This window comes from Pipistrellus kuhlii, unplaced genomic scaffold (assembly GCF_014108245.1).
Source record: "Pipistrellus kuhlii isolate mPipKuh1 unplaced genomic scaffold, mPipKuh1.p scaffold_m20_p_2, whole genome shotgun sequence".
Taxonomy (NCBI): domain Eukaryota; kingdom Metazoa; phylum Chordata; class Mammalia; order Chiroptera; family Vespertilionidae; genus Pipistrellus; species Pipistrellus kuhlii.
The window spans coordinates 74,015,865-74,041,858 of NW_023425515.1; the positions used below are offsets into that span (position 1 = coordinate 74,015,865).

Sequence of the window (25,994 nt, forward strand, 5' to 3'; positions counted from 1 at the left end):
AATTTGTACAGTCATCTCATTGAATTAGCACCTTTCTCCTTCTTAGTACAATAACTGTGACATATTAAGTATGACTTAGGGAAGCCGTGTCCAATCATTACATTTTGCTATGTTGAGAGGCACAATTATTCCAATTATGAATAAAAAGATCAGTAGATAATAGCTAGCAGAATTAAAAGCCTGTTTATATCTATTATACTAGAATAATTATTAACAATGTTCACTCCATTTTCAAAAGGAATCAGTTTGGGTGATAATTTATTATTACTGCCATAGATTCACAGAACAAAACAGACCAAAGCCTAATAGTGGGAGGCATCCATCAGACCCCAAGAATTAATAAAAATTGATTACATGCTTCTATCATTCCAGAAACGTTTCATGATTTATTTAAGGGCTGCTGGAGGCCATATCAATTGTAAATTAAGATTATTTCCTGAAGTTAGAAAAATGTATACAAATTTTCCAAATATCTTTATTTCCATTATTCTCTGTATTATGTTTAACAACATGTTTTCTGATTTCACTAAAGACAGCATCCTCTATGATAAATTACCTGCTTATAATGAAATACTTAAAGACGTAAGACACAAAGAAATTACTCTACCATCAACTGTTTTTCACTAATGCTTATGTTCTTAACTCTCCTTAGCTTTCCAAGAGCTCCTTGAGGAGAATGAGTTAACTCAGAAAGTCAGATGTTAACCTAGAAGGAAGATGCAGACACTGAACAGAAGTAATGACTTAGTATTGAATCAACCTATATATTTAACTATAACTTCCCCTATTTTAAACTGTGAGTATATCTTTTATAACAATATGAAAATTAATATGCTGACATGTAGTAAGTTGAATAGTTTCCCACACTAATTACATGTTCATCTAGAGCCAGCAAATGTGACCTCATTTTGAAACAGGTTCTTTGCAGATATAAGGAGGTTAAGATGAAGCCATGATGAATTAGGGCAGACCCTAAATGCAGTTAATGGTGTCCCTGTAAGAAAGCCCATGTGAAGAGGCAGACACACTGAGAAAATATAGTCCTGGAAAGGTACAGGCAGAAAGTGGAGCGATGAAGCTACAACCCAAGGATTCCAAGGATTGCTGGCAAATACCAGAAGCTTGGGAGAAGCAAAGATGTATTCTTTTTAAGATTCTTCAGAGGAGCCTGACATTGCCAATACCTTAATTTCAAACTTCTTGCCCAAGAATTGTGAGAGAATAATTTCCTGTTGTTTTAAGCTAATCAGTTTGTGAAAATTTGTCACTGTAGTCTTGGGAGGAAACTACTACATAATGTGTGTGTGTTTATAATTCTTAATTAGGTTGTACTTTCAACAAGACATAATTGGTTACTGAAATTACATGAAAATTACATTTCTTAGATGTACACATAAAAATTCATAGGTTGCACATATTACTTAAGTAATTGATGAATAGGAAAACATTGGAATAGAAGGATACTTTGAACTGTGTTGAGTGATTACTGTGACTCCCTAAATGAGATTAAGTGGTAGTGAGACTGAGAAAATGAAGTCCAGAAGGTACTGCGGTTATTAAACTAACCCTTCCTATGGTTCATGTTATGGCAGATTTATTCTATAAGCTATGTTTTCATCATTTCAATATAAATCTATATATTATTTTTAGCATGACTCCCAATAACAAAACTTAAGTCACATTACAAATATTAAAACATATATAGGCTGAGATGATTATTTTAATATTAAAAATAGTTTGCATAATAAATATAAAATGAGAGCATGTAAAGGCCACACTTTGTGTCTAAGCATTGTCCTCATTAAGGGTTACATTTCAATTAAATATCAGTTTCAATATATGGTTTTCTTCTTTAGCAATATTTATTTCAAAACAGATAACTGCAACAATACTGATTTCTTAAAACTCAAGTAATGGAAAACATTAGAAAATCAATACTTTTCCTTTTTATTCATTTTTAGGTTTGAAGTTGTAAGTGTTTAGGATGAAAATTTTAATGCACTGAGGGATAAAACACTGCCCAATAACTTCCTCACACTAAGTGGCAGCATTAGCTAGTTCACCAGTGAGGACTAGTTCATTCTCCCATACTACACTTTCTATCAGCCAAAAGAGAAATTACCAAATCATGTGTACCCAAATGCCTAATTTTGCTGTGGATATTTCTATTATATAATTCACAATGTCAGCCAACACATTCACAAAATATTTAAAATATTTATGAATTAAAAAAATAAAATAAAATATTTATGAATTTTGGAATCCATTTGGAAAAATTAGCATAAAGGACACTAATTTTAATTAGTACCTCTCTCCTTTATTTTGCTGTTCTCTCTACATAAGAATTTCTGATTATATTTTTTAACATCTGTTCAGGGACAAATACAGTTCTGTATGGAAGGCATAGGCTACAGAATAGCATATTTGAGGACACTGGATACCGACTGCATTTCTGAACAGAGAGTCTCTGGACAGAAGAGTCACCCCAGGGCTGAGAATACATAAAGATGCATTTATGTGTGAGTAAAGTCCTCTCTGTTCCTAGGTGTAAAGCCTGATAATTTATCCTGATTTACTTTACAAGGAGGGAAAGAACTTAAAATTATGAAAGAACTACTAAGAAATATACAGAAAAGACTGAAACATCCTAATAATAATCTTATGATAGAAGAAAACAATACATAAGGAGATAATAGTTGTGAATTTTTCTTTAGGAGGAAAACAAAACAAAATATGAGTCCTCAAATCAAAAGTCAATTCTGAGGGAGTTTGCTAGGAACGTCTGGTCAAGATGGCAGAGTAGGTAAATGCAGTGCTCCCTTCCTCCCACAGCAACAGCTAAATTACAAATTATAGAACCACTATCCTTGAGACTCACCCAAAGACTAGCTGAACAGAACCCCTATAACAGAACCCCTATAAGCCACTCAGAGACTAGCAGGAGGGGAGCAGCTGTGAAGTGGGCTGGTTCCACACCCATGCATGGTGGGTAAGACTCTGAAGGGGTATCTGGGCTGCAGCGGTTGTCCCTGAGGACCACAGGGTCCCAGCCCCACACCAGGCTCCCTAGCCCGGGCACCAGTGCCAGGAAAAAAAGTCCCCACAGCATCTGATTGTGAAAATCAGCCGGGATTCGGTCCAGTAAGGGGGAGACTGCGGAAATCCCAGGCGATCCGCTCAAAGGGCCTTCACACAGATTCACTTGCTGACAACCCTCTTGCTTTGAGCTGGTGATTCCCTGAGAACCCACTCAACTCAACTTACGCACAGGCTAGAACCTCTTTCAGCAACTGTTACTCACAAGTGACTGGCTTCAGCCAGAGTGCAGACTTCCCTAAAATATGTGAAAGGTCCACAAACCCAAAACAAGTAGCATCTGGCTGCCTCTGCGTACCTTCTTGTCCTCCAGGTGGCACTAGCAGCAACCAGCCTCAGTTTGCAGCAAGGCCTATTTCAGGTGCCACTAAGCCAAGCACAGACAGTAACCAACTGCAGATTACTTTGTAGCTCCTACCAGGTAGCCCTGGGCAGGACACAGGTGGCAGCTGACCTAGGCCTCCACTGAAGCCCCTCCCAAGAGACTCTAGAACCACATAGAACGAGTGGCTCATTCAAAGGATGAAGATAAAATTTTCCCCCATCTCCAATTGACCCTAAAACCATTTATTGAAAACAATACTTTATCCATATTACTGCAATGTCACCTTGTTGTAAATCAGGTGATCTAATACATGGTGGGTCTATTGTTAAATACTTTAGTCTGTCCTTTTAGTCACTTTGTCTACCTTTGTGCCATATCATACTGTGTTAATTACTATGTGTTGTAAATAATTTTATGGTGCAATGCCTTAATACATTGTTCTTCTTCCACTTTTCTCTGTATTCTTTCTATTTGCACAAAATTTCAGAATTAGCTTATCAATTCTGAACATACAATCCACATAAACATACAAAAGAAAGACAGAGAATAAGAAGTGTTGGTGAGGATGTGGAAGAGTCAGAACCTTCATACAATGCTGGTGAGAACATATATCGCTTCAGCTATGGAAAAGAAAAGTTTAGCAGTTCTACACAAAGTAGGACATAGAATTACCACATGACCTATCAAGTCTATTATTAAGTTTATATCCCAAAAAATAGAAAACAAGAACTTAACAAAATACATGCCTATGCAATAGTAGCACTATTAACAATAACTAAATGTGAAGAGTCTGAATGTCCATTATTGCCTGAATGGTATATAAATACAATGGTATATAATCCACCCATAAAAAAAATAAAGTACTAGTATTTGTTACAACATAAGGGAAAATAGGTAAAACTCAACAACATGCTAAATGAAAGAAACCAGACACAAAAGGTCACACATTGTATGACTTCATTTATGTGAAATATCCAGAACAGGCAAATCCATAAAGAGGGAAAGCAGATATCTCATTGCCAGGGGCTGGTAGAAAGAGAGAAAGAGGAGGAACTACTTAATGGGTGTGGGGCGAAGGAAATGTTTTGAAACTAGACTGATGTGGTGATTGCACACTATTGTGAACATACTAAATGATCCTGGGCTCACTTTACTTTCAGCACACTTTTTATTTAAAAGGAGAAGAGACAAAGAAACACTAAATGAGGTGTTTGTTTGTATAAATTTATTAAACCTATAAGGTATTTTGAGAAAATTCATTACTATACAACAGTGATTTGTCCAACCCATGAACATGTACACTTTCTATTTCTATAAATATTTCTTTCTAAAGACTACTTGTAATTTCTAAAACATAGTGGTCCTGTACATCTTTTCTTAGTTTTATTTGATTTCTAAGTATTTGGGTTTTTTTGAAGTCACAAAAACACATTTAAGTCTTCCTGAGCAGTTCAGTTAGAGTCATCCTGATAGGCCAACATTTCGGGTTTAATCCCAGGTCAGGTCACATACAAAAATGAACCAATAACTAAGTGAAAAAACAAATCCATCTCTCCATACACACACACACCCCCTATTTCTCTAAATCAACAAATTAAACAATAACTGTAAAATATTTTATTTGTTAATATATGGAAATAAAATTGATTTTTGTATATTGACTCTATATTCAGGATTATGTTCCTTGTTTTTTATCCCTATTTATTTTACAAAGGCAAAGTCCTGGAAATAAAACTTTAATTAAATAAGGAAATATAAACAGTACACTATAAGTGCAATATTCATAGTTTTGATATAAGAAAAGTTTTATCTGCTTTTTTAGATTTTCAATGAAATAATAAAAACATAATACTATAAGACCTAATGCTAGAAAATAAATATTTCAGAATTAAATTAAACACAATGCTAATGACATATTAAGTGTTATATAAGTGAAAATTTGTGAAGTATATTTTCCTATAATATTAATATTTAGTTAAAATTAATGAATCAGTTTAATCAGTTATTCAATTGTTCACTTAATATTTGTTGACTATGTACTCTGAGCTAGAAATTAATATTAAATTCTGAAAACAGGGTAGGAAATATCTGTGAATGTTTATTTACATATTTTCTGCCATTCAAATGTTATTCCTACTTTTCATTAAGTGATTATAATTGGGTGCTTAGAGATGTAAAATATTTTTTTAAAAATTGGAAACCATAATAAAATATTTTGTAAAACAGAAACCATTATTGGAATCCTATATAATAAAGAGGTAATATGCAAATTGGCCATAATGCCCTCACAAGATGGCTGCCAGCCAGGTTGCCAGCAGTCCAGGGGGTTTAGTGAGGGACAACCAAATGACTGAGCAAGAAGGCAACATGGGGTGACCAGGCTGGCAGGAGCTTAGTGAGGGATGACTAAACGATTTAACAAGCAGGCTGTGTGGGTTGACCAGGCTGGCAGGAGGGCCATGAGGGGTAAACAGGCAGAGGGAGGCAGTTGGGGGCAACCAGGCTGGCAGGTGGGGGAAGTTAGGGATGACCAGGCCGGCAGGGTGGGTAGGTAGAAGTGATTAGGCTTGCAGGGGGAGTTTTGGGGACATCCAGGCTGAAAGGGGGAGAAATAAGGGGGGCCAGTCTAGCAGAATGGGGGGGGGGGAAGGAGTTGGGGGTGAGCAGGCTGGCAGGGAGGGGATAGTTGGGGGCCACTTCGCTGGCACTGGGGAGAACTTAGGGATGACCAGGTCAGCAAGCAGGTGAGCAATTAGGAGCCAGTAGTCCAGGACTGTGAGAGTCCTTTTTTCACAGTTGATCCTGCCCAAAGTTAATACCAAGTTATTCCATTCCAATGAGAGCAATTAGGAGCCAGCAGTCCAGGACTGTGAGAGGGATGTTTGACTGCCAGTTTAGTCTGATCCCTGGGATCAGGCCTAAATCAGTAGTTGGACATCCTCTGAGGGATCCCAGATTGGAGAGGGTGCAGTCTGGGCTGAGGGGATGACCTCCATGTACAAATTTTGTGCACCAGGCCTCTAGTGATATAATAATAAAATAAATAAATATTTACAGAGAATTTTGAAAAAATAGAAATATGAACAGAAAACCAAACTACCTATTATCTCATGACCTAGAGAAAAACATTCTTAATAAGTAGTTTTATTTCCTTTCATGTTTGTTTGTTTGTTCTAAGTATACACATTAAAAAAATGAAGATTAGAAATGTTGTTCTTTTTTTAAAAAATATATTTTATTGATTTTGTACAGAGAGGAAGGGAGAGAGATAGCAAGTTAGAAACATCGATGAGAGAGAGTCATCAATCAGCTGCCTCTTACACACCCCCTACTGGAGATGTGCCTGCAACCAAGGTACATGCCCTTGACCAGAATCGAACCCGGGACCCTTCAGTCCCCAAGCCGACGCTCTATCCACTGAGCCAAACCGGTTTCGGCAGAAATGTTGTTCTTTACTTCACTTATTATATTGTATGATATTCCAATATTATGAAAGTCTATAATATACATATAATATTAATGACTAAACAATAGGTAACTCTACCTTCCTAGCATGTGAACTCAACCTCAAATACACCTTAGAGTTCAAGAAGGCTGCTTAAGATCTAAACAACACATCTCTATTCTAGATAGCAAAAGTATAGTATATTAGTCAAAAGGTTTGATCTCTAGTTGAAAGAGGTCATTTTTAGCAGCACTCCTGGAAATAAAACAAAACACCTGCTATAACACAGTGTTTTGTCAGAACTACAATACCTGCAAAAATACATTAGAAACTGTCAGAATTTTCAGTTGGACAAAGTGCTGCCTCAAATCAACATTCCAGTAATGACAGAAAACAGGAAAATGAATATTAAGTGACAACTAGTAGTTTAGTTCATTGCACTTAAATCCTTTCCTCTTCTTCTCAGGCTAACTTACATTTTCTGCCTCCCTTTTAGTTAAGTGCAGTAATGTTACTGGGTTGTAAACAATGAAATATGTGAAGTGTTGTGTCCCATTTCTGAACTTTTATTTATTTATATTTGAGAGAGAGAGAGATTTGTTTTTTCACTTATTTATGCATTCACAGGTTGATTCTTGCGTGTGTCCTGACCCTGACTAGGGATCGATCTTGAAACCTTGGCCTATCAGGACAATGCTCTAACCAACTAAGCTACCTGGCCAGGACTCCCACTTCTGAATTTTTTAAAAGGATTATCTTCTCCATGGAGAGGAGGAGGAGGAACTCCAGCTGATGGGAATACTCACTTTAGACTATTACAAGAATGGGAATAACATTATTTTGTGTTTGAACTATTAAACATTTAAGGTTTATTTGTAATGCAATTAATATTACCCAAAATATCAGAGTAACTATGAAATTTATCCTACACACAAGGACAGTTTTAAAAGTGGAAGGAGTACAATTAATAATCATTCTAGAAGAAGAGAAATAAAACAGTTCTGTTATAGGCAAACCAGACTTATGATCATCCAAATAATTAATACATTATTTATGATTAGGAAGACTACAAATAACTGTAACATTTGCTGTATCAATTTCTTTAACTGTAAGATTTATAATGTGGTTATTTCTTAAAGCAACTCTCAAAAAAAACCCATGCAGAAATCCCTTATATGCATCAGAAAGCACAGCATTTAAGATAAGCATATAATTTGATTAAATGAATAACATTATTCAATGGAGTTATCTATTTCAACAATACATATTTAATTTTACCTCTCTAAATGTGGTATGCAGAATGCAGGAACATCCCAGTTTCATGGTTTTGTTTGAAAGACTTTTGAAATTCCATAAAAATATTTTGGTATACATTGCAACTAATTATTGGAAAGATGAAAACTAAGTCAAGCATTACATTTATGAGCACAACAGGTTTGATAAAATAAAGCAGTTAAAACATTTTAAGAACCTATTTTGCTTACTATGGTACATTAGTTCAAAATATTATACTAATTGCATAAAATACAGATTACAAAAACCTATTTAACATTTCATATTGACCTATGCTTTTTGCAAGCTTGAGTGGTTAGCATAAATTCTCTAAAATTTGCAGTCCATCTATCAACCATTAAAAATCCATATGTTCTATATTTTTATTCTCATCTTAATAACATAGTACAGTATTAATGACTATCTGGGGTTAATATTTCCCAGATGTGATTTAGATCATCAATAATTCTCAACTGGTCATTAATTCTTTGAAAGTGTATTATGTCTTGATTGGTGTTGGTTAAATAGCTTAATAAACTCTTTTATAGCCTTTTTATTTCCTAGGTAAATACCTTTCTCAAGCACCTTTCAACTTAACCTTTGGTGAGAAAATTGATATAAAGAGAAAATGAACTAGATTGTTTAAAATGCAATACAGAGAGTAAATGGATAAACTTTTCTACCTGTACTTAAAGACCAATGCTAAATAAGAACACAGTAAGTCTTTTTTTTCACAACTGATTCTGTCCAAAGTTAGTACCAAGTTATTCCATCTCCAATGAGAATTGTAAACTATAGTCTCTTATTTGTCATCTGTACATCTATTTAGCTATTCCAACGACTTTTGTTAAATATCTGTGGATAATTTTTTAAAATCATGGTAATTTGCAGAAGAAAAGATGAGGAACTGATGCAGTGGTGATAGAAATTGATTTGAAAAGTTTCAGGAAGCAGAATGAACAATCACAAGAATTAGTGATTGGTCATGTGGTATGTGAGTCAATCAATTAAAATACAAACAATTTATAAAAATATTTGATTTGTGATGCTTCTCTAGTTAAGTGTTTTACTAATAAGCTCTTACAGTTTCACAAGGTAATTTAGCATTTGTAGATACTTGCCTTGGGTTTCAACGTAGACTCTTATAAATATTTTGAATGACTCTTACTAAAACAATTAGGACTTTCTGATAAGCCAAAATCTTAGTTTAGATTATATAATATGGGAGTTCATATAAAACAACAACCACAACTGGAAGTTTCTCCTAGGAAGCTTCTTCATAGGAGAATGGAAGTTAACCCTTTATAAGTAACCATGTAAAAAAAAAAAAAAGAGAGAGAGAAAAAAATAGAGAGAAAGAGAGAGAGAGAGAGAAAGAGAGAGAGAGAGAGAGAGAGAGAGAGAGAGAGAGAGAGAGAGAGAGAGAACATAGAAAAGACTACATTATGCACATACAGAGTAATTGGTTTAAGGAAACCCATACATTTAAAATATATACGCTTGTAATAAGACAACCTCAAGACGATACGTTAAAGGACAGCAGAAATACTGGAAAAATGAACTGCATACACATCTTTCAGCTGCTCAGAGAATATGAAAGTAATTACATATTATATTCATAGATATCGGTAAATTCTTCACCTCTGATTTTCTAAATCATTGCTATCTGCTTTTCTCTTGCTTTTTCCCCCTCACCATAGAATTAACTTCATTGTTATCAAATACATGCTCTTTCAATTAGTAAAAAATAAGGCAGTGATTTATTTATTTATTTATTTAGCAGAGGAATCGACATAAAAAGGAATATGATGAGATAGTCTAAAGAGAATGGCCACAGATCATAGTTTCTCATGTATCAAATTATTAAATATTTAGAAATGTATAGACTCCAGTAAACTATGCATATTCATTTCCCCTGTTTTCTATCCTTGCCTGCATGCAGGGGAAGTCACTCATTGATGTTACTATGTTCTTAAGAAAATTCTGCCTTCCATGGTTTTTCATATTTCCTGTTGTGTCTCAAAGCAGTACCAGTGTTTCACTACCTTCTGTTGTTTTTGTTTTGTTTTTTCTATCATTATCACATTCATTATTGGGAGGTTTACAATCTGCTATACTCATTGTCATCATCATCAGGTTTATAATCTGCATCACTGTGATGATGATGGTGATGATGATGGTGATGATGATGATGACGATGATGTGATAGGATGGGGTTTATAATTTGCCTTTACAATTTGTCAGCTAAAGAAATGTGAATTCATTTTTAAAGTATCTATGAACTGGATCAGGAGAGTCAGCTATAGTTCAAACCTGGCAAGCTCAAGAAGATGACTAACAGCAGGTTTTTCTGCTCTCTTAAAACTCTTGCTTGCACATAACTTTGTTGGTTTGTGTTTTTTTTCATAGGCCCTCTGCTCTAATCCTTTTCCATGTGTCTTTCAGGGTATCTTTATGGCAAAGGTTTCTGTAGCTACTTTTCCTTGGATCTTAATTTAGGAATCCTTAATTCCTAAAGAGGAATCTGGCTGGATTAGACATTTATGGAAATCATACAGGAGAGGTTACAGTTAGCTCAATGAACCGGATGTATTTTGATCATGTCTCCACCTCTTTCCCAATTAAGAGATGGCTGAGGGAGCAGAGCATTGTGGCATTAACCATAACAGATATCCCTCAACAAAGCCTCTTGGTCAGGTTACTTAGAAGATGGTGTCAGAAAGGCAAGCACTCTAGCATTTCTAAAACACTTATTTCTACAAGAGAATTTTCTGGATTGGACTACTCCATATTTTAAACTTAACTACTAGTCATTAACAGATATGTGTAAAGACATAGTCACTACACATGACGTACAAAGAAATAAATCCAGAAGGAACATAGTAAAGGAATATTTATTCCCTAAGCAAAAAAATATCAAAACAATCTAAACATGCACCAACTATCCTTATGCCACTGACTAAACAATAGTACTTAATAATTAACTATCCTTAATGTGAAATATTTTTGATTTTCAAAGATGAATTAATGTTTTCAACACTTTTAAATAACCACACATTTTTTACACATACGTGTCATTCTAACAACATTATAATTTACATTAAGACTGCATTTGAACAATCTTATAGGCTATTTTACAGCCTCATTGTATCAATGACAATTTTGAAAATCAAGAAATGGTTATAGGTACACCGAATGGCTAAAAACCCTGATTTTTGGGACTGAGATGACTCTGGTTTTAATACCAATCCCTTTACATAACCTCAAGCTCGGGAAGGTTATGTAACTTTTCTCAGGTTTAGTTGTTTTATCTATAAAATGGTGCTAATAATATTTACAGCAAATAGATATTATTAGGATTAAATGAAAAAGCACATAAAATGCTTAAGCACAATTCTTATGGCAGACCCATGAAATATTCGTAAATTGAATATTCTGAGACAGAAGTTTTCCTTAGCTCTCTTGTGAAGACAACATACACATGTGGAATTAAATTCCCAAGAGCTCCTGGAGTGTCAGGTCACTCCACCTGCACACCACAGGAAAGCCCAGAAGTCTTCCCTTATTGATTGGAAAAGAATAATAGCAGCAATGTCACATGAGCAAAGCATAAAAGCTTGATTAGATTCTTAGATTAAATGGACTTGAAAATAGAGCCAGCTGCTACCGATAGTGATCAAAGTGAAGAGAAAGCAAAATATAAACAAATCCAGAGTTAATTGCATAAAAACAGAAGAGTAAGAAAAATTAAGTAAAATGATCATTTATTAAATTGTCTAAGCAATGTTTTTTAGATAATATATATAACCTAGGACAGTTGAAAATTAAAAAACAACAACTCAAAACATTTTGAAATATGCCAGAGCATTTTGTTCTTTAAAAGGTCTGCCTTCAGGAAAAACTTTACCAGAGCCTAATCTTGCTGGTATTTTATAGGAGCCTAATCTACTTGAGGGAAGGAAAATACCGTTTCCCCGAAAATAAGACATCCTCCGAAAATAAGACCTAGCACATGGAAAGATAAGACATTCCTTGAAAATAAGACCTAGCACAACTTTGGGAGAAAAAATTAATATAAGACACTGTCCTATTTTCGGGGAAACAGGGTATCCAACTTCAGCCTTCTTCATAAGGGGAGGGAAATACCCAACTTCAGCTCCTTTGGCTATCTTGTCCACCTAATGGGAGGAAAGTCAGCTGAGGAGCACTGGGAAGTTCACAATCCAAGGGTACAGGCTCATCAAAACACTGAGACCTAATCCTAGAACAACAGAACACTTGCTCTCCCCTCACACTTCAACATTACACTCTTTTTATCCAGAAATCATCTCCATCTTTTGATTAAAAATGACAGTCCAAATGCCCATCAGTAGATGAATGGATTAAAAAACTGTGATACATTTACAAAATGGAATGCTGATCTCTTACCCTTTGAGACAGCATGGAGGGACCTGGAATGAATTATGCTAAATAAAATAAGTCAGTCAGAGAAAAACAAATATCACATGATCTCACTTATATGTGGAATCTAGTGAACAAAATAAACTGATGAACAAAATAGATCCAGAGACACTGAATCACACAACAGACTGATGTATTGTATTTCAGAGAGAATGAGGGGGTGGGGGATTAACAAAAGCACTTACACGCATACATGCATTACTCATGGACACAGAGAACACTGGGGTAAAGGCCTAGGGGAAGCGTGGGAAGGGGCCAATGGGGAGGGGGGAAAGGGAAGATTTGTAATACTATCAACAATAAAATATATTTTAAAAAAAACATTCAAAAATTATAAGGCATACTACAATAAAAGACAAAAAAGAAAAGAAAAAAAGAACACTGAACACTGAGAAGATTGAAGAAGCATCAGAATCATTTAGATATGGCAAGGGTGTTGGAATTATCAGATCAGGAATGTGGAAACCCAAAATGAAACCATGATTAATGTGCTAACAGCTTTAATGGATAAAGCAGACAACATGGAAGCAAAGATAAACAATGTAAGCAGAGAGATAGAAATCCTAAGGAAGAATGAAAAAGAAATGTTAGATAGAGATCAAGAGCAATGGAACAAAAACGATGGGCTCATTAATAGATGGCACAATGGAGGACAGAATCTGAGTTTCTGAACATGACAACAGAAACTTCCACAACTAAAATGCTGTTTCTTTGAAATGAGAAACAACATGATTGAAATGAACATAATGGATACTTAGAAAACTACCACATATGTTGTAAAGTTTCTCTAAGAAAACTATTTAGATTATCAGTTTTGAAAATAACTAAAGCAATCCATTTTAACAGAAATGATCACTGAAGTTTATATTTTCAGAATTCAAACACATATTGTTTTGGATGACTTCAATGTATTGTAAAATGAATGATATGCAATACTGAAGTCTTCAACTATGATAGCTTAGTCTTACTGTATTATGAAGCAACTGAAGGTGTTCATTTGTCTGTGCTCATCACAGCCCAATAGGACATGAACAGGAGTTTGCAGCCAAGAAAGTGAGGATTAACAGGATCAAAGACGGCTGCTGACAGGAAGGCAGGCTGCAAGATAATGTGTGAGTGGGAGAATGAAGGAGAGTGTGTGGACATATGGGAGTGTCTACTTGTGAGTGAGGGACAGCTATATTCCAAGGGACTTTCGGGGACTTCTGAGCCAGGATCCCTGACCAGGCAGCTTCCACTGCTGCTGCAATTATCCCAGTGACCGGCTCTGCTGCAGAGACCATCCAATCTTGAAGGGAAGAGTGGCTGTGATCAGAAGCCATGCCTTACCTTCAACAGGGAAGAATCTGATACCTTGCAGACACCTTACAACCACAACACCCAGGGACCAGCTGTGAGCCCACCAACACCTGGTCTCAACCAGCTTGAATACACAGTCACACAAGCTCTGCACCGTCTCACAAAAAGGTCAGATTTCACCCAGAGAAAGGTGAGGTCTAAGATCAAGGCTGAAGGGGGAAAATGCATGCAGCAGGATCTGGAGTTTCAGAGGAAGTCTGAGCCCCACAAAAACTGAGGCCCTTTGGGCCAGCATAGTCCACAAATGTGGAAGGGGGTCCACAAGGCTGATGGCAGAAGAGAACTCTAGAAATCAACCCATAGCTGGGCTGGGCACAAAACAGCACCCTGAAGTTTTACCAGTATACCGGCTACGCTGTGCCAGGGTAAAAAGTCGCAAGTTCACATACTTACTCTGGCTCTTTTTCCTCTTTAAATCCTTGCTTTTGATTACTAAGCCCAGTACATAGGATCACCCAGTTAAAAACACTCCTTCAGGGGAAATTTGTTTCTGTGAAACCTGGGGATCAGAGCAGGGAGATCTGATCAGAAAACCAGCTCTGGGGCAGTCCATTCCCACAAACCAGTATTAAGTGCAACAGGGAAGAGAAAATCTAAATACTGAGTAGGGAGGACTTGTAGCCCCAGATGTCAACACAGACACATTGCCACCCAGGGGTTGGATCACAAATTGACTCTTGTGTAAATACAACTAACCTTGGGCTGAGAATCAAAGAGATACTGCCTGCTTGAAAATGTAACCAGACACCCAGAGGGGAACAGTAGAATGCAGGGAACTCCAATACTGTCCTGAATACCTGACAGGAAACAGGAGTGCCAAACACAACAATAGAGGAAGTGAATGACCTTCACTACTGCACATTTTTATTTTTTATTTTACTTAAGAAACTATTTTTTTTCTTTTTTTTTTCTAACTTGATTTTACCTTTTTAATTATTATATTTTTTATTTTTAGCCAGTATTATTATTACTATTATGTTACTTTTTTTTTTAAGTTTCATTTTATTTTCTCTTTATTTTTAGGATTAATGTTCTGCATTCTATTTTCATCTTTCCTTTAGCATCATTTTACTCTATCTCAACTTTAGCATTATGCCAACACTATCGTCCTCCCTCTTCCCCTTTTGTTGTCTTGTTTCTCTGCCCTATTCCTTCTTTTTACCCTGTTAAAAATTTATCCTACTTAGGGATGTAATACCCAGTCCCCTGCTCCAAGTCCATACATACTTCTCTCTTCTCTTTCTTCACTATCCAATTTTTTTCTCTCTTTCCCTTTTTTTTTTTTATGTTTTGTTTTGCTTCATGGTTTTTGTTTTATTTTCTTTGGTTTTATTCTTCTTTCTCTCTGACTTATTGTTGTTTGTTGATTAGATTGGTTTTCTTGTGTGTGTGTTTTTGTCTGTTTGTATGATTATTTCTCTCTCTTTTTTTTCTTCTTCTGTTTTTCCTCTCTTTGATTGTTATTAATTGTTGTTTATAGTTGTCATTAATCTCTGAATGTCAGTTGTTTGCATTTTTTTAATTAGTTGTTGTTCTATTGAGTTTTCTACCCTTATAAATAGTTTTTTCCCCCTTATTTTTTATTCTCTTTCTTTCCTCTCTTACTTTTTTTTTTTTTTTTCTTTCCTGGATATCATTTTTGCACACACTCTCCCTCTCTTTTTTATCCCCTAATTCTCTTTTTCGTAGTGGTCAACTTTATCGGGAGTTATTAGTATTGTCAATACATTTGTATTCAGTGCCTTGTGTGCTGTGCCCTGTTGTATTGTATTTTGTGCCTTTAAGTCAATGCAGGATAGAGATACATAACCAGACACCTGAAGAGTAGAGATCATGGGAGACAAAAAAAAAACAGACCACATATGAAAGAAAAGGAGGCATATCAGAAAAGAAAGTAAACAAAATGGAGGCAAAAAATACATTAGAGAAAGAATTCAGAGACATAGTCATAAAGTAGATGAAAAGGTTGGAAGACAAATTCAACAATACGTGTAAGAACCAAGGGGAAATGAAGATGAAAAAAGAAGAAAAGAAAAAAAGGACTAAGGGAGTTTATCACCAACAAACCAGCAATGCAAGAAATGCTAAAGGGTCTGCTGTAAAAAAGAAGAAATAGAATTCGAAGAAGGAACACAGGCGTAAAGAATAAAAATGGCGACAAAAAAGTGCCTATCAATAATAACTTTAAACTTAAATGGATTAAATGCCCCAATCAAAAGACATTGGGTAACTGAGTGGATAAGAAAACATAACCCATATATTTGCTATCTACAGGAAACCCACCTCAGAAAAAAGCACTCATACAGACTGATGGTACAGGGTTCATAGAAAAGGTTTTTCAGGTGAAAGGAAATGGAAAAAAAGCTGGAGTAGCAATACTTATATCTGACAAAATAGATCTCAAAGTGAAGGACATAACAAGAGATAAGGAAGGCCACTTCATAATACTAAAGGGAGCAATCCAACAATAAGATATAACTCTGATAAGCATATACTCATCTAATACAGGAACACCCAAATATATAAAATATCTTCTGGATGATATAAAGAGATATATTGATAGCAATACAGCCATAGTAGGGGACTTTAATACCCTAGTAATACTAGTGGACAAATCCTCTAAACAAATAATCAGCAAAGAAACATCAATCATAAATGACACACTAAGTCAGATGGAATTAACTGACATCTTCAAAACATTTCACCCCAAAGCCACAGAATATACATTCTTCTCAAGTGCACATGGGACTTTTTCAAAGATAGACCACATATTGGGACACAGATAAAGTCTCTTCAAATTCAAGAAGATAGAAACCATATCCAGCTTCTTCTCACATCATAGTAGCAACAAACTATAAATAAGCTACAATAAAAAATTAAAAAAATAAAACACCTGGAGACTAAATAGTATGCTATTAAATAATGATTAGGTTACCAAAGAGATCAAAGAAGAAATAAAAAGCATCATGGCAAGAAATGACAATAAAAAGAAACAATCCAAAATCTATGGGACACAGTAAAAGCAGTCCTGAGAAGAAAGTTCATAGCTCTACAGATCTAACACACACACACAAAAAAAGGTAATAAATTATCTAACCATACAACTGAAAGAATTAGAAAGAGCACAACAAGAAAAGCCCAGTGTAAGCAGAAGGAAGGAAACAATGAAGATCAGAGCAGAGATAAACATAGAGACAAAAAAGCAATTGAAATCATCAACAAAACCAAGAGCTGGTTCTTTGAAAAGATAAACAAGACTGATGAACCTCTAGCCAGGCTCACCAAGAAGCAAAGAGAGAGGATCTAAATAAAATCAGAAATGAAAGAACTGAAGTAACAACTGATCCCACAGAAATACAAATGATTATGAAAAAATACTATGAACAACTCTATTCCAACAAAATGGACAAACTATATAAAATGGACATATTCCTAGAAAAATACAAAATCCCAAAACTCAACTAAGAAGAATCAAAAAACCTGAATAGGCTGATAACTGCTGAAGAAATTGATACAGCGATAAAAAATCTTCCAGCACGCAAAAGCCCTCGTCCGTACAGCTTTACAGGAGAGTTCTACCAAGCATTCAAAGAAGAACTAAAATCTATCCTCCTCAGAGTATTCAAAAAAAAAAAAAAATACAAGAGGAAGCAACAGTTCCAAGCTCTTTCTATAAAGTCAGCATTACTCTAATCACAAAACCAGATAAAGACACCACAAAAAAAAAAAGGGGGGGGTGGGGGAGAGAGAGAGAACTACAAACCAATGCTAAGTGAAACAAGCCAGTCAGTGAAAGAAAAATGCCACATGATCTCACTCATTTATGGATAATAAAGAACATATAACCTGATGAACAAAATGATAGATACAACAGCAGAGAAACATTGAACAGATTGTCAAATTACAGCGGGAAGGCTGGGGAGGGTTGTTGGGGGTGATAAGAGGTCAACTGAAGGACTTGTATGCATGCATATAAGCATAACAAATGGATGCAAGATCCTGGGGGGGGAAGGGTAGGAGTGAGGGCATGTGCCCAGAGATAGCAGAGGCCTGGGGAAGATCAATGGGGGAAAAGGGGAGACATATGCACCACTATTTGTAACACTTTAAATAATAAAAAAGCATATAAATATACCAATATTTTTTTTAATTAAGGATTTAATAAGAAGGTTGCACCATGCCTGGAGTCCCAGGTAGCTCATGCTCAAAGCTCTGGCTGCCCAAAGGCTTCCTGGGATGGGTTGTATAGGGGGAAAGATCATTAATCATAGTGACTAACAGAGATAGTATTGTGGTCTCTACTGACTACTAAGGTAGAGGGTCATTGGGCAGTGTATTTGGTCCTGATGTCAGCCATGAAGTTGTCCTGTCCAATTTTGCAGGGATTTGTTCTGTGAGATGGTTCTGCTTTTCTGGATCTAGAGCTAAATCACAACTGAGGCCAAGATATTATTGAAACAAATGCTATGTTTCAATGGTCAGATTCATCCAGGTATAAGTAGCTTTAATAAACATTATGGGGCTACCCAAGCAGGTCACTTATCTTTTAGTTTGACTGAAAAATCTTCTGAATAGTCAATAGACTCAGAACCTTGTTCCTGAGACTACTGGATGCTGACCAGAACCTCAGTGTCCTGAGGGTTTAATGATCAAGCAAGGGAGAGGGAAGTGGGTGAGTAAGGGTGATAGGCGAGGCCAATATGAGGCAAAGGGAAAAAGACCAGATTAAAGACAATAAGGTTTCTGCATGGTCACAGCATGAAATATAGAAATTATAACAATATAAATTATAGCAGGTCCTCGGGTTATGTAGGATATCCGTTCCTATGATGTGACATAATGCAATTTTTGCCATAAGTCAGAACCCACCTATATAAGCACCTACATCACTCACATGGAGCACAAACACAGCAGTAATGAAGTGAAACAGTCAAAAAAAAATAAATAAAAAATAAATAAAATAAAATAAAATAAAATAAAATAAAATAAAATGTCATTCCTGACCTTTTCTTGTGGTAAATAAATAATTAAAAACATAAAGCACATATTTACATACGTTGAAATGATAGAAAGTTTTATTTTTAATATTGGCATGCCTATATCTATGTCCACTATGACTTCGTAGCAAAGATCTGATCTACCATGTTTACATTAAAAATGAACTTTTAAAACTTAGCTACCTCTTAGTTGCCAAAAGAGAAGAGTGGGGGAAATATATCTGAGATAAACAAATATTTCATTTTCTTGCTAAACATATTACTATGAATAAAAATAAATGGTGAAAGTCTTTCAGGTGAGTTGAAGTGCTTAAAAATCACGTTCTTTCCATCAATATTAAGTATACATAATTTTAGGTATAAATGAAACAATATCTGATGTAATTATTATTATGAAATGCTGTGTTTCAATGGTCAGATTTACCCAGGTTTAAGTACCTTTAATCAACAGTATGGGGCTACCCAAGCAGGTCACTTATCTTTTCCATTACAATATCAAAATTAAAAAGCCACACTGCTATTACATTTTCAGAAGTATCAAATATAATCACTAAGGCTCAAAGGAAAAAATAACAGTTTTTAATAATGAAATCTTTATTTATATTATAAAATCTTTTATTTTCCTGGATACCAGCAGTTACTTTTTATTAGTTGGAGTTAATATTGAGCCAAGAAGCCCCAACATGACATACCCGCTGCTATGTGGCACAGAATGGGCTTGAGATGTAATGGGTATTAAGAATTTTTAATATAACATTTAATTATAGGCCCTCTTATTGTAACTGTATTTTTCTCTTTCATCTACAATATTACATATTATCTAAAACCACATAGAATAAATTGAAAATTTCAAAAGAAAGTTATGAAGTTTCAAGAAAATTTATATATTTTTTAATCATACATTTGCAGACTACAAGATTAAATTCAGGAACACACACCCACACGTACAAAGTTACTGTATGAGGAGTATACTTTGTGTTTCTCGTGTTCTCATTAGCATTAGACTGGCATAACTAGCTGACTCCTTCCCAGAAAATTAAAATGGAAATAGGTCCTTCAGTTTTCTGCAGAGTAAGATTTAGTATTAACCAGTTATTAGTTATTCATAGTAAATAAAAATCCAGGGCACATGCCTGCCCTTAATGTTGGTGAAAACACTTCTTCAGTATGCATTTATAACTTCTACAGTGCTATGGAAAAATTTTACTCACATGGCATTTTTTCATTGATTATCATAGAACTCTAAGCTACTCTGCTAGATCATCAGAATTTTATTCTTAATGTAGTATGTAGACAAATAAAGGATGAAAAGGACACAGAATAAAGTTCTTAAGAGTTCTGAATTATGTAGACATATAATTCTTGACATTAGACGGTGAGACCATAAAGTTAAGAATTATGAGTCAAATTCTCTGATGTATTCATTCTTTTCCAAAACCAAACTTTAACCACTATACAAATATAAGTATTCAATGGTACTCAGTTCTCAGTATATCAATACAGCCATATACCATATGATGACATTTTGGTCAACAATGAACCACATATACACGACAGTAGTCCCATAGTACAATATTTTAATGGAGCTGAATTTTCTGTAAGAAATGGAAGGATATGTGGTTCAGGAGGTTTTTGTTTTTTTCTCTGACAGAAGCAATATCTGTGGGACTTGATAATAGATTCCCTCTCACTCACACGGCTCAATTTGAGAGCACAAATTATGTCCCAGTCAGGCAGCCACTGACCTGTTTCAGCACAGAGGAGCCTGCCCCCGCAGTGCACCATGTACAGAGGGAGCTCCCGCCCTCCCAGACCTAGCTTGAAGACCTTCAGAGAACATTATTGTAATTTCTTTGTTAAGAACCTGAGGTCCAGCACAAGGACACAGCCTCATAAGAGCCACCTTGACGAGTATCACATGCCACTGCCACTTTTGGAAGAGTTTTCCGTGGTAGTGTATAGCCAGCCTGACCCTATGTTTTGGAAACATTTTCAGGATGTAATGATATAAACCATAAACAAGATTTATTTCTTCTATCAATACAATGCCAGAGAGAACCTTTTGTGTCAGATAGGATCAATGGAACCAAAATCAAATTTCTAAAGCCAAAATATTAAGTCACTTCTATACCTTCTCTGTGTGAAACTCTCTTTTTTATGTTTTTATGTAAACCTTTGTTAGTATGTTTCCTAATCTGACCACTACTCCAACATGCAGTATCCGAAACCCCATTGCTGTGACAATCCCCCATGTTCCTGCACCTCTTCATTTTGATTTCTCATTCCTAGTAATCCTCAGACCACCTTTCACTCCCTTCCAGCAATCACTATTTGGGCAATCTATGCCTCACTCAGCCAGGGTCTCCTCGATGTTTCCAAGCATTCAACCCACATCCCTGTTTAAGAAGCACTGCTGATAACTTTGATGTCCTATTTCTGACCCTGTCAGAAGGAAGCAGAGACAGTATTGATGAAGTCTACAGCAGTGTAGGCCTTCACAGTCACTCAGCTCTCATCACTGACCCATCAGACCAGCTTCTGGTTCTGGATCTCCCTTCATGGTGAGGGCCTATACAGGTATTCCATTTTTTATCTTTTATACTATATTTTCACTGTATCTTTTCTATGTTGATATGTGTAGATATACAAATATTACTTACCATTGTATTACAAATGCCTACAGTATTCAGTACAGTAACATGGTGCACAGATGTGTAGCCTAGGAGTACTAAGCTATATACAACACAGCCTAGGTGTGTAGTAGGTTACAATAACTATGTTTATATAATAAGTGTGTTCTGTGATGTTCACACAATGACTGAATTGCCCAACTATGCATTTCTCAGAATGTATTCCCTTCATTTAGTGATACATAACTGTAATGTCAGATCACCTACATTTTCAACATCCTTTCCTTACTATTTTCCACGGTATCCTTCATTCCAAAGGTCTATTTTATTGCTTTAAACAAATATAGAAAATATTTCAAATTTTGTTTGTTTGTTTGTTTAAGTGAATCTAGCAGGTTTTTACTTTTACTTATTGACACTGAGATAAAGACATTTAAAATTTAAGACATTTAAGACATTTGGAATCCAAGCCTTCCACAATATGGCTTAGCCTATGATCACAGTCTTATTTCCCACCATATCCTCCGACTCCAGCCACACAAATGATTCTTAACATTCCTAAAACTTAATCCATACATGTAAAGTTTATGTGTTTTTCCTCAAAGCATTCACTTTGCCACAAGGGTGATTTCTATCCTTTCTTCTAGCCCACATATGATTCTTTCTCAGTTTATTAGAAAGAGCTGGTAAGTTACATCCTTACTACCAATTTTCCTAGGCAGAATTAATCTCTCTCTCTCTTTATTATTTCACAAAACAGTATTCAAAGCTACCTGAAGACACTTTTTTTAACTTATGATTGTGTAGAATTATCTCCTTACAAGACTCTTTTAGGATAGCAGAAAACTGTTTTAAGCACTCTAAAAGTGTCCGTGGCATGAAGAGCATAAAATAGACGTTTGTTAAACTGGATTATGTACTGATTAAAATAAAGTATATTTAAAAGTTGGCACAAATAAGTTTTCAAGTAAGCATTTCAGAAAATAAATGTTTTCTTTTCCTGTTTGCAAGCCTAAAAAGTCATTTGTTCAAGAATACTCAAATATTTCACTATTTCCTATATCCGCTAACCTCCTACTCAACTAACCATCAACAGTTTTGTTCACAGACACATAATAACTGCCTACTCCTGCAACTATTCTGGAATGGTACTACTGGTAAAATGACTATTTTAAGAAAAAAGAAAAAAAAACCTCAGGAAATTATTTACTAAATTACTTATATTTTATATACCACTTTATATAATTTCAAAAAAAATCTTAGTTCAATTCTTTATAAAAATAAAAAAAATATCAAAAAGTTCCTAGGAAATACTTTATTCAGAGAGAGATAAAAATAAACTTTATATCATGACATTGACAAAAATGTCATAAAGTTGTCTTCTCTGCCCATGACATTTTTTGTAAAACCAACTGGATTAGTGTCTCGAGAGGAAAAAAAAGCAACTTTAGTTAAAACTGCCATTCAAATTAATGGCTCAATCAATCCAAGAAAAAATATACAATTTTAAAGAGATATAATTATAACTTTAATATACTGAAATAAATTGTGGTTTAAATGCTATAAACTGATTAACAATGTCCATGATTTTAAACATATTTAATTAGTATTGATGTCTAGATGATTCCCATTCTTGCAATATTTAGTAGTCTTTTTTTCCAATGTTCTTTATCCTACTGACTACTTCCATCCTTGTTTAAACTTATCAATAGCAATAAGTAAAACTCCATTACTGTCAGTACTCTATTTTCTTCATTAAAATAAAAATTAAGTTGTATATATATTATTTTTAAAACTTAGTGATCTATTTTAAAATATGTTCATGTGATGTGTTTCCATTTTCAAGTTTTCCTACTGTTGACACTTGCCATTTATGAATTATTATTTGGCAATTATCTAAAGTAATGCAGCCTCCTATTCTAAAGTAATTGAGCATTCAATTCACTTTTTAACATATAAATCAATGTGTTGTTTTTCCCTCTGTAGTCTACAAAATGGCCATTGGCCTTTATCTTTATATTGTAAAATCATAGAAGAAATAAAAAGCATCTAGCTGTGAAATGACCAACAAGATTAGGATACCTATGGCTTTGAATTTTTGCTGTACTACTTCCTAGCACTGTAACCTTGTAAAAGTTATTTAATGTATCTGAGTCTTAATTTCTTTCAATAGTGGAAAATTTGTACTTGATTTTTATGATTTATATGATTGATGTAACATGCTTTGAACAAAGCCTACCATATTATAAATGCTCAATAAATTTTAACAATCTTTCCCTCCTTATTCTATCATATTTCTTTTCTATTGTTTTCTCCTTCCCCTCTTCTTTCTCTCTTTCCTCTTACTGACCCTTGGCTGCTGTTCAAAATGCACATCTAAGGCTAGCAGTTTATTTATCAAGGAGAGAAAGGAAATGTAAATCAATTTCACAAATAAGTATTTGGCCTTTCATGAAGTTACCGATGTTCCTCTTTGTTAGCTGTACCAAGGTAAAGATATAGGCCTCAGAGTCAGAAATAGCTTATTTTTAGTTAAAGACCATCATTCACCATAGGGGCATTGTGAAAATAAAATGTAAATTTCTTAGTGCAGTATCAGGCAAACAGAAAACTATGAAGTAATAACTATGATAAAATCATCACAAGACTGATATCAGTAAGTGTACTTGAAACTCTGTAAGTCTTGTGTCCCAGTTGTCAGTCAGCTCAGAAATGTGGCCGGACCAAGCCAAATACAAACACTACAGCAGGGGTATAAGTCCTGATCTCCACATAATTCTTCAGCAATTACTATATGAGGACAGTACTAATAGGATCTCTAATGTTCTTTTTATCTTTTTTTCCAAAAAAAATAAAAATTAGGGCTTCTACATTAATTACTTATAAGTTCTTATAAGTTATTCTGTATAAGAATTGATAAAGCAATATTTTCTTAGAAGGTTTCTAGGAAAAAAAATATATTTACTTCTTGAAAGTAACTGTGATAAATGTGATGTACTTGATACATGCAAGATATACTGATGTTTATTCGTTTTAATGGAAAGAAGACAATGAAGTTCGTTGAAAAATAATCTTAATTTAAAATTTTATTTCTCATAAATTATTTGGTAAAGAACTCGCAGAATAAAAATAAATTTTCGGAAATAAATAAAATCAGTCTATAAAACAAACAAAAAAACAGGAAGATTTAACTCTTCATATGAATTTTCAGAAGAAAATATATGTTTAATAATTAACTGTTGATATAAAAAGTCAAATTCAAGCAGCAATATTTGAATGATTCTAAAGTAATAAAACCTGTTTGGGTCAACCTCTCCTTTCAGATTTAAATTTGTAGATGTAATGGAAGAAGCCATGTAAAATTATCAAGAATGTGATGAATGAGAAAAAAAATAAATTTTAAGAAAAGAAAGAAAAGCTAACCCAATTGTACCTAAAGACAATCAACCACCTCCATTATTAAAGTTGTTGTTTAAAAAGACAAAACTAACAATGCACAAAGCTTCACAAACCACCCTTTTATTTTAGCTTAAATTAAAATGTAGAAACATATTGCAATGTGAAAATAATGCGAAATACATCAAAACATAAAAATCAAGTATAATAAACTTAACTAAAATAATGATAATACCTGAAAAACTGTACTTCATAAATTATACATTCTTGTAAGTATTTCAAAAAGATATACTCCTAGATTAAAAACACAACAACACCTGATCATAATGTATCTTTTTGTCAACTTCAAAAAATACAGTAGACTCATAGCTTCTAATAAAAACCAATTTGTTAGTATCTGTGAAATCCACTTATATTATGGTAATCTAAAATGTGTTTATGCACAAATACTCATTGAGGTTACCAAACTTAGTAACATATACACAAAAAAATGTCTTAAATATACAAATAGAAATTTATTTCAAAAGAAAATATTTATGAAATATTCTACTATTACTCTGTATAAACACTATGTTAAAGAACAGTTACTAATTTAGAAGAAACAAATATGTCTTATATATTATTCCCATTTCTAATTGTAATTAATCTCATCTTTGTGACTTAAGTTATATGCTAAAACATATACTACATTGAGTCCAAAAATCCACCATTCCTTGATATTACAACAGATCCTAAATTTCTAGCAAGGATGAAATGTTTAAAGGATATTCAAACTTACCCCATTTAATGGATATGTTTTCCATCCTAGCTCTCCCAGCACAGTTGTTGTATCAAGCAACACAACTGCAATTAAATAAAAAAAAACTTGCATAAATATCTCAAATCTTACTATTATTCACTACATTAACTTTAGTAAGTTGAATTATTTTAAATTATACCTGGTATATAAGTATTTATAAGTAATGATAAAATACATGAGGTGGTTATACGTTAATTTTAAAATATGTAATTTG

General features: G+C 34.4%; 1 protein-coding gene across 2 annotated transcripts in view; it reads right to left on the reverse strand.

The window, feature by feature from the left end:
• The window catches only part of EPHA6 (EPH receptor A6), an 874,394-nt gene that overhangs the window by 787,429 nt on the left and 60,971 nt on the right, over nucleotides 1-25,994 (reverse strand). For both annotated transcript variants that reach the window (XM_036445896.2, XM_045584048.1), the window contains exon 2: nucleotides 25,760-25,824. In XM_036445896.2, coding sequence (XP_036301789.1) covers nucleotides 25,760-25,824 — 65 coding nt within the window. The remainder of the gene's footprint in view (nucleotides 1-25,759; nucleotides 25,825-25,994) is intronic.